The 10,259-nt window shown below is 40.3% G+C and overlaps 2 protein-coding genes across 2 annotated transcripts; one reads left to right on the top strand and one right to left on the bottom strand.

Annotated features, from left to right (window-relative positions):
- The first annotated feature begins 1,566 nt into the window (after window positions 1-1,566).
- LOC130097474 (uncharacterized) lies at window positions 1,567-3,481 on the top strand. Its single transcript, XM_056264696.1, has 3 exons — window positions 1,567-1,646; window positions 1,951-2,108; window positions 2,341-3,481. Exons 2-3 carry the CDS (start codon window positions 2,081-2,083, stop codon window positions 3,351-3,353), a joined length of 1,041 nt encoding a protein of 346 aa, XP_056120671.1. The 5' UTR covers window positions 1,567-1,646; window positions 1,951-2,080; the 3' UTR covers window positions 3,354-3,481.
- Window positions 3,482-3,876: 395 nt separating this feature from the next.
- Window positions 3,877-5,634, bottom strand: LOC130088130 (uncharacterized). Its single transcript, XM_056254803.1, has 2 exons — window positions 5,335-5,634; window positions 3,877-4,931 (listed from the first exon to the last, which is right to left on the bottom strand). Exons 1-2 carry the CDS (start codon window positions 5,528-5,530, stop codon window positions 3,877-3,879), a joined length of 1,251 nt encoding a protein of 416 aa, XP_056110778.1. The 5' UTR covers window positions 5,531-5,634.
- Window positions 5,635-10,259: the final 4,625 nt, after the last annotated feature.

Here is a 10,259-nt window from a genome sequence, read left to right as displayed (position 1 = left end):
GTCCTTAATTAATTGCTATGCATCCTATTTGCTGATGATACTAGTTTGTACGTTTCGGGAAAAGATCTTGAGCTGCTTTTGAATTCAGTAGAAACCGCACTTAAGAGACTCAAACAATGGTTTGAAGTAAATAAACTTTCCATAAATCTGCAAAAAACTAAATGTATTGTATTTGGAAACAAGGTAGTAAACAAACTATGTCGACTCAAAATTGGCGAGGTAGAAATTAAAAGGGTGTATGTAATAAAGTTTTTGGGAATTAATATTGATGATAAGTTAAATTGGAAGGTGCATATAAATATACTAAAGACTAAAATTTCAAAACTTATTGCCATACTGTGTAAAATAAAAACTTTTGTGAATCAAAACGCATTGTATATATTGTATAATTCCCTCATCTTTCCATACCTTAGCTATTGTGTGGAAATATGGGGGAATACCTATAAAACTAATATACAGCCTATTTCTTTATTACAGAAGAAAGCAATTAGAGTGATTAGCTATGCTGAATATTTTGCCCCAACAAACCCACTTTTTATTAGATTAAATATATTAAAATGTCATGATCTTGTTGATGTTTACACAGCAGTTGTGATCTCACAATTTCATGCTTCCTCACTGTTTACAAGAGATGTTTCGAATCAGAGAATCTAGATATAGCCTCAGAGGAATTGATTTGTTACAAAAACCCATGGCGAAGAGTAATACTAAGAGAAGGTGTTTATCAGTTAAAGGAGTTAATTTATGGAACAGTCTTCTTATTTCACTTAAGAGCTCTAAAACTATTAATGCATTTAAGAAAAGATATAAGTTAAACATTATGGAAAAGTATAGAACACTTGAATGAAGAACATTAGAAAAGTAAGCGAAAGTGGATGCATAATATAATTTTGATTGTTGAAGTTTAAGTTCTGTGCGTACATGTTATCATTTTTGGTATAGGGGAATTATCACACTACGTCACACTGACGTCACCCAGGTGCAACTGCGCATGTCGGATGCAGAAGCTGGCCGCTGAAACAAACCCGGGAAAATGTCGTGTTGTGCAGTGGGTTGCCAGAATCGAAAATCTGTAAACAAAGGTCTGAGGTTTTACCGAATACCATCAACTCACACTCCTTTTAACGCCAACCGCAGACGTCTTTGGTTACAAGCCCTCAGAAGAATCGACTGGAACGACAACCTAATTAAAAACGCCCGACTCTGCAGTTCTCACTTCATATCAGGTAAGCTGCGCTAAATCACCCACATCATCACTCGATTTAGTTTACAACAAAAACTCTGATGTATTAAGTACACTTATCTAACAATAGAATAACGAACAATGTATGAGTTTGAGACTAGCTAGCTTAAATTACTAGCTAATTTAACGTTACCTTTGTTCAGTTGCGTTACGTTGTCTTGCTAGGTAACGTTAGTTAACCTGACAGTTAGCTAGCTGGTCTAGTATCTAGCAAATGTACTTAGTATTTGGCTAATAACGCGGTTATAGCGAACTCAGACTAAATTTAACTGTAACACTAACAGACCTAACTTTTTTGTACAGGAGAGGTGTCCGTGGACTACAGTAGTCCTGACTTTGTCCCGTCTGTTTTTTCCTACTCAACCCAGTGTGAAGCAAACAAAGGCGATGCAAAACTTGAGAGGTAAATATTGTCACTTTCACCTCATTTAGTTGCTCACTGGGATCACATCATTACTCACCATCCATTCTCTGCATGCATTGAAGAGCAGGGAATTTATGGCCAGTAATTTAATGTCACATTATTTTTGCCAAGAGGATTTATTGGACCAGATCGTTTCTGTTATGTCTGCATTTTCTTGTTAAGTCCTTTGAGGGATTCTATGTGATTTACACTTGACTTCATTTGGGGAACTGATAGCCTCTGTGATCTACCAAGCAACTAAACTATTTTGGCCTGACTGCTTGCTCTCTTCTCTGAGTATCAGATTTAAGAGGAAAAGAACAAGAGAGGAAACCACACACAGACCAACAGATCACATCCACCTGTCCACAGAAGTTACAGATGAGGTTGCATCAGAATCCTCAGCCGCTTGCCTGTCCTCAGATGACTGCAGAATGGAGCCTGGTGCTGGTCCTTTCATCGGTAAGAACTTCTAACATTTTAACTAATGTAGGGCAGTCACTATTATGATGAATCAGGTCACCCTGTTTATACATTTTTCAATACAGCATAACTATGTTGTGAATAAAGTTGAAAATGATTCTGTTTAGCACATGCTGTCTGAAAATATACATTAAATAATAGAGAAAATCTAAGCTAAAACAAGTAACAGTGCATCTTTTAGAAGTCAACAACAATCTACTCTGTATTTCAGAAGCCACAGTCCCGAAGGTTCTCCATGATGAGCTGAAACTCAAGTACAGCCAACTTTCTGCAGAGTGTGTCAACCTGCGTTCAGAGATCAACAAACTGAAATCAGAGAAGGAGGAACTAAAGGAAACACTCAGAAAAACACAGTTTTCCTTTAGCTCTATCAAGAGCAAAGCGGTGCATGTTCTGTTTTTCACAGGTCTGACCAGTGTCATTTTTGAGTGGTTGATTCAGAAACTTAAAGGCAGTGTAGAGGTTGTGCGTAGCTCTATGAACCTAGAGGACCATCTATTAGTTACCCTAATGAAACTAAGATTAGGACTCAGCAACAAGGATATTGCTTTTAGATTTAATGTCACAGAATGTGACGTCTCGAAAATTTTGAGAAGTTGGCTCCCTGTCATGTCTGCGACTTTAAAACCTCTCATTAAGTGGCCAAGCAAGTATGCAATATTAAAGAATATGCCAAAATGTTTTAAACCTAAATATAAGCGTTGCAGGTGCATTATTGACTGCACAGAAATTTTTATAAACAGACCCACAAATTTAACCTCCAGAGCCCAGACGTACTCAACTTATAAAAGCCACAACACTGTAAAATATTTAGTTGGCATGTCACCTGCAGGAGCCATTACTTTTCTGTCGGCAGGTTGGGGCGGGCGTGTTTCCGATAAACAAATTACAGCAGAGTCTGGATTTTATGACCTTCTAGAGCATAATGATGAGATTCTAGCAGATCGTGGTTTTACCATCAGAGATGAGCTTGCCACACGCGGTGCCACCCTTAAGATCCCTCACTTTACCAAAGGTAGGAAGCAGCTCTCTGCTCAAGAAGTTGACACATCAAGGCGTTTGTCTAATGTGAGAATACACATTGAAAGAGTAATTGGTAGATGGAAAAACTTCAAAATTCTGACAACTGTTATTCCACTCACACAGGTTGACCTCTTAGATGACATGGTGATTGTGTGTGGAGCATTAACAAACCTCTGTAAATGCATAGTCCCAAGAAGATAACTTGGAGTGGTTAACTTTTTTTTTTTAATTATTATTTTTTAGGTGGTGGTGACCGCAACAAAACAGAGAAGGATCACTGAACAATTAAGTAAATTACATTAATAGACTATGAGTAATAATATACATATGTACATATAATATATATATATATAATAATTTTAACAATAACAACAAAAATGTAATTAATTTGAAAAAACAAAACAAACATATTAACATAGTCCAAATGAAAATGTCAGAGAAAACAGTATTATCAAAACCAAACTGATATAGTGATAGCAGCCTTGCCAAGTAAAAAAAAGGGCAGACCCAAAACATAAATAAAATAGAAGAACAATTAATACAGATAATCAGATTTTCTGTATACATTTTTATAGTATATTTATTATTATTATATTAATGTATTTATAATTGATTATATTGGTAATAATTATTGCTGTACATTTTTTTTATTTGATTGTGCTTCGATGTAAAATACTAGTGTGTATTAAATAATTTGTTTCTATTTACACTTCATTCTGACTCATTAATTTTTGCACTGTTCACAGTACCACTCCACAACCTTTCTCCTTACTCTGGCGCATGTGTAGTGGAAATGGTTCTTGCACTTTGCACAGTCAATCATCATCCCAAAGTCTGGTCTTTCACAGTGTGGGCAGACTGTAGGTGCTTGCATCAGTGGATCCATGCGGCGCGTTAACAGCTCGGGCAAAACACACTGTTTGAAGAACACTTCAGCTTTCGGCAGGACTGCTTGCAGCATTTCTTCATCTCTGTTGATGCGATTGATAGTGACATCTTGCTTTGTCCACACTACGAAGTCACAGTACTGGATGTTGCATACAAACATGTGAAGTTGAACTTGATGATAGTATTTATGATTCCTCTTTAGGTGTAGTGCTTTGTCTAAGCAGAACTGTGTGTCCTCACTGCTTCCCATCAGACCATCACGGTATTTGTATGGACACTTAATCTCTACAGCTGCTTTCCCACAGCAGGTACAGTGTGCCATTCCATCCGGCGATGCCCCAAGATGTGGTTTGTCAGACCTCACAACAAGACCACAGAGTTCCACGTCAAAGTTGTGATGTTGTGTTTTCATTATTTCTGTGTATTGTCTCCTGGCTGTGTCCTCCATATCTCTTCCCCAAAGTACTGCTGGGACATGGGACAAGTCCTGATTGCTGTAGTGCATAACCTGTTTTACAAGGTTTGTTTTTGCCTTTTCGGTTTCTACAGTGCAGACACGATGTAGGGTTGTGCTTGTTATCCTGCCAGTTCTGTGTGTGTGCCAGGCCTGAGACTGGGACTGGTTTCTAGTTGTAAACTCAAGGTTCACACACTGCTCGTTAGTTAATTCTCGCCCCAGTTTTGCAAAGGTATCTTCACTTCTCTCTTGTATTTTATTTGGGCAGAGGCCTCTCAGAGTGACATCATACAGAGCTACCAGTGGCTCTGGCAGGTCTCCGGTCTCTGTGTCGGATTCGGATGCAGAATCAGTGTCACTGAAGTCCATGCTAGTAAGCACAGCTGCGTTAGGTGCCAAGACTTTCAGATCTGCTATGTCTTCATCTGTCAGCTCTAAATACACATTTATTTTAATACAAATTGCAACTACAGCTGGTTACATATGTTATGGTGCTGGTTATAACATTTTTATATGAATGACGTGATAGTAATGGCTTAATAAAAAGTTATAAATATAAGGTTATAAATATATTATGCTATGTCTTCATCTGTCAGCTCTAAATACACAATAAAATATAAGTTAGATAACTTATTTTAATACAAATTGCAACTACAGCTGGTTACATATGTTATAAATGGTACCTTGGTGCTGGTTATAACATTTTTATATGAATGACGTGATAGTAATGGCTTAAAAAAAGTTATAAATATAAGATTATAAATAGATCATTTATACCTGCTGTTAACTTGTTATATGTACATGGCCTGATCTTGTCTAAATTCAGATTGTGTCTACCTTTCACATTGTTCTTTCTACGCTTTGCTCTGGCTGGCTGCAGTTGGGTGTCTGTCCTCTTAGGCTTTCTGAAGCTGATCTTACTCAGTCTGGCTGGCTTCACCTCTCTCTTGGATGAGTGGAGCCACATATTTGTCCCTGAAGTACAACACTTCTCCGTCTTTCCCATCCTGACCCACAGCTCAACTTTAAACATAAGGGCAGCTGCATGGCTGCAGCATGACCCTAACCTGCACAAAATGATTTATTCCTAGCTATCTAATGAATGAAACACATTGGTGTAAGTGGTGCATTAGGCTATACATGTCAATAGCAGCTGTAAGATTTCAGCAAATAAGCAGTGAAATTGAGTTAGATTATCTTACTGACAAATACTGGGTTGGATAAATAATAATAAAATGTAATATTTCATAAATGTCTTATGTTACATACCCAGCCATACAGGTGCAGTTTGCAGTCAGAATACAGTTGTTGGTCTTGTTGACGATAACCCAGGCCTTGTACAACTCCGTCTTCTTACCCTGTCTTTGACTAGGCAGAACCTCCGTCTTAAGCACAACGAAGTTTTGAACTTTGTAATCATGAAGTTGTATGTCTTGGACATGACCACACAGAACAAAATTATAGGCATCAAGAGATTTGTACGCTTTCAACTTCTCCTGGGTATAAACACTTGGAGTGTCGATCAGGTAATTATATATTTCTGGCCACTGAATGCTTGGCCATTTCGTTTCGTCGTTTGACCATTGACAAGGCTCTATGGCAAACGGATCTGTAAGACGTATCCCACTCATTAAGGTAAGCTTAGCTGAATAACAGTTCTTATCGCTGGGCGACAAGCTGTTGTAGTACGCGGAGAACATTTTAAATATGTACCATCTAATCAATATAAAATGTAATGTTGATATCTAACTACTATGTGTATAACGTAACGTATTATTTTGCTAGCTAACTCCTCTCCCGCGCTCTCTCTTCTGCAACCATGTTGCGCGCGCATCCCGAATGTTTACAAACATATAATTGGCCTATAAGAGAAACCGTAAAATTGTGTCATCTTTGGACAAAGGGGTTAGGCAAAATAAGTCTTGACTTCAGCCTAAACCCCTTCGGTCAGGTATTATTTAGCATTTCAATTCCTAGGTACTCATTTTGTATTTATCTTTCTAATGTATTTAAATTTTCTTTTCTTTCTCTATTTGTTTCATTGTTTTATGTTTTTTTTTCCATTGTATTATGTACAGGATTTTTGAATTACAAATGACCTAAGATTTAATTGTTCAAAATGACCGAAGAAAATAACTAACTAACATTGTGATTAAATTTGATTAAATAAAGGAAATTCGAATGGCAAAACTGACATGCGCTCAAACTAAAGTATACCAAATGTATTTTCTGTTTAATCCTGTGTTCACTTAATTGTGATACTTTGATTAAAAACCAACTAATTTTCGATAATTAAAAAAAAAAAGATTTTAATAGGCTATATCATCCCATATATGCCAAAAACGAGCATGTTTGGCTTCCCCAGTAAAGACCGTTCTCAGTGCTGCACATACAGTGACTTTATGGAAACATCTCTATAGTTAAGGGAGGTTCTGAGTCCCACTGAACACCTCTATGATGGACGTGAGCGCTGACTGTAATGGTGCGTTCACACCGGACGCGAATAGCGCGTCAGGCGCGAGTGATTTCAATGTTAACGCCGGGTTCACACCGGACGCTGAAGCCTTGTTTATACTCGACGCGTCCGCAAGAGCGCGAAGTGCGCGCGGCAAAAATGACGTCATTGCGGTGTGGGCGGTCGTGCGCGTTGGGTGCGCAAGACCCCATTTCGCCTGGCGGTGTGCACGGCACTTTTTGTAACATCGCGCGCGACGCCGCATCCGAAGATGAACGACTTCCAGCCGAATCTGGCCGAACTGGTACGTCTGTACCAGCATGTTTATGATCTATAGTCTACACAGAGACATTCGCATTGATGGGCGACCGTAAAAGCCTCTCATTTTGTGAATAGGAACACATTTACATTAAGCACCCAGTTTGCACTTGTATAAAATAACTGCTTACATTTACAAAATAAGCCTACAATAGCAGAAGTAAGCCCTGCTGATGAAATTAAGGTTTAAACACTCTTCAATAAGGCTTCAGTTGTTTACTAGTTTACATGCAGTGAAAGTACAATAAACCTACTGCATTTATTACTCTTTTTATATGAATCAGATATGAATAAACTACTAATAAATGGCAAACTACTTCTTCACTGCTGATTCCTGGTGGTTTAGAGGAGAATTACTCCGAGTCGCCCCCTGTCGTTTCACAGAATAGCACAACGGCGAGCGCGTCAAGTATAAACGCCTCCTCCATATGGAGAGGTGCGCGCGCAGTCAGCGGAGACTCGCGCTCGTGCGGACGCATCGAGTATAACGCCGGGTTCACACCGGACGCTGAAGCGCCGCGGAAGCGGCGCGGAACGGAGGCCGCTTCCTTTCGGCGCCCATGTTAACCTATGGTGTCGTTCACACCAGACGCGGAGCGGCGCAGGCGGCACGCGCCGTGAAGCGCCAGTTTCGGCGTCTGGTCTATTTTTTCCGCGAGCCGCGAGTGATCCGCGTCAATTCCGGAAGGAAGTTACACCAAGAAACACTCGACTATCCGGTCAATTGTCAAAATATAAAAGCAATTTTCAAATTAAAATACCGCGAGTGACAAATGCGAACACACAAACAAACAGGGAAACAACGAGAGGGAGAGGCACAAACTTCTTGGTTACAGAAACATGTTGTATTTATATTATGAGGTTATTTACTTACCCATGATGTAAAAAAAAAAAATAGCTCTGAATAAACAACTGAGCAGAAGCGCTTGTCGACCTCCGCGAAGAACACGCGTCTGGTGTGAACAGGCACGCGCCGGACCGCGCGTGAATTTCCGTTCCGCGTCGCTTCAGCGTCCGGTGTGAACCCGGCGTAAGTCAATGCAAAGACGCGTTACGCGCGTAAAAAATTCCTGCGGCGCGAATGAGGCGTAGAGCGCGGCGCGGTAGACGCGAATACGCCTCATTCGCGCGTCAAGTTCGCGCGAATGGCGCGAATTGAGCGTCTGGCGCGTTAAGCGCGAATGATTTAGTTAGTGCTATTTGTGCATTCACGCGTTTGACGCGAATTCGCGTCTGCCGCCCGAGTTGAAAAATCTGAACTTCTGCGTCAATTCGCGCCGCGTTAACCAATCAGGAGCCTAGCTGCTTGCTGCTGTCACGTGGTGAAGTATCTGGATGCTTCAATAAATTATTTTGTAATATATGACTGTGGTTCTAATGCACAACAAAGCAAATATTTTATCACATAAAACTTGATTTCAATATATGAGACATATTCATTTTGTATTGAATGCTATTTATTCCATATCTAGATTATATGAAATATTATTATAATGTAAAGACAACCAACATATAAGTTCGTGTCTGGACAGTGATGTGTGAGAGAGAGAAAAAAATCACAGGACAGATTAATCACTTTTGGAGGCTGGCTTCGTTTATTATCAAAACAAAAATAAATGACAGATTAGGTGGATGCGGGCGAGGGTGAACCTCGCGCCGGGCTGTAGAGCGAGGGCTCGACAGGCATAGACCACTCGAGGCCGAGGGCTTATACGGCCTACGCTGTCCTCGTCAGCGTCCTCACCATTAGGTCCACCAAACCTAGCTCCTGGAGCAAATTGTGAAACTCCTGAAACCCTCCGGAGGTTCTGGTGGACCCGAGTACAGCGACGATGTCCCCTACGGAGCTGTTTCTGCTCTCCAGAGCATATACGAGCGGTGACTCTCTCGAATAATGCTAATGCTAATGCTCGATAAACATCTAAAAAGATGGCCGCCAACGGGTTTCGAAACTTTCGCCTCCGGATTTCGCCTCTGACGCGCGTAAATTTCGCTTCAAACTTTTGTTGTTACGCGCGTCAATTTCGCCATTGACACGCGAATTAACACAAAGTGGTCAAGCGTCAAACTAGACGCGGTAGACGCGAATTTGACGCGCTATTCGCGTCCGGTGTGAACGCACAGTAAGGCCGCACTGGTGCTCTGACTGCACACACACTGCACACACACACTGCACACACACACACACTGCAGAAGCCTGGAGCTTCTCCTCTCCAAATAACGGCTGCTCCTGCAGAGCTCATCTCCAACACAAGAGTCTATATGCCTACAATAATGGTGCGTTCACGTGCTATGGAAAAGATGATATTTTCCACTTGTTAACTGGTATTTACCAGTGTGTTGCGTTCAAGTGCTTTTGTTGTCGTAATGTGGTAAAAAGATGGAGATCCAGACCTGTTATTTAGCTAAAGCTATTTTAGATTGCTTAAGTCATCTGCTACAGCAAGAAAATGATTTATCAAAACTCAAACGGTAAATAATATGCTGTATATTTTACTAGATCATGAATAGTACATATTTTTACTATTCACGACTCTCGCGTTGCTCTCCGCCATTTTGAAACGGTCAAAGGTTATCTCATCTCGGCAACTCGTGCATCAAAATATTCTACGAGTTGCCCAGTGGAAAACACCACATGAGGGGGTGTTCATGTGCATTTTCCACGTCGGCTTTTGGTATTTACCATAATTAGGCTACCATAAAGACCTTGGGTGTGTCCGAATCACCCCCTATAGCCTCATTCACTTCTCCCTACTACATTACTCCACTAATATAGTCCACTTGAAGGAGTGAATGAAAACGAGGGAGTGAAATCGGAGGAAGCCCTGCCGCTTTTGCATCATTTGTGCTGTTTAATAATCATTTGAATCGTGGCAAACTGGCAGCTCCAATCGTAATGAAAAGATTTATCCTGAAGTCTCTCATGGAAACTAGCATATAAACCTTAATTGGTAATCCACTAAGGCATGTAAACCTGTATGATATTACG

Source organism: Rhinichthys klamathensis, unplaced genomic scaffold, assembly GCF_029890125.1.
Source record: "Rhinichthys klamathensis goyatoka isolate OS25496 unplaced genomic scaffold, OSU_Roscu_1.1 h1tg000001l_1, whole genome shotgun sequence".
Lineage (NCBI taxonomy): Eukaryota > Metazoa > Chordata > Actinopteri > Cypriniformes > Leuciscidae > Rhinichthys > Rhinichthys klamathensis.
This window is presented reverse-complemented; position numbering and strand designations above follow the sequence as displayed.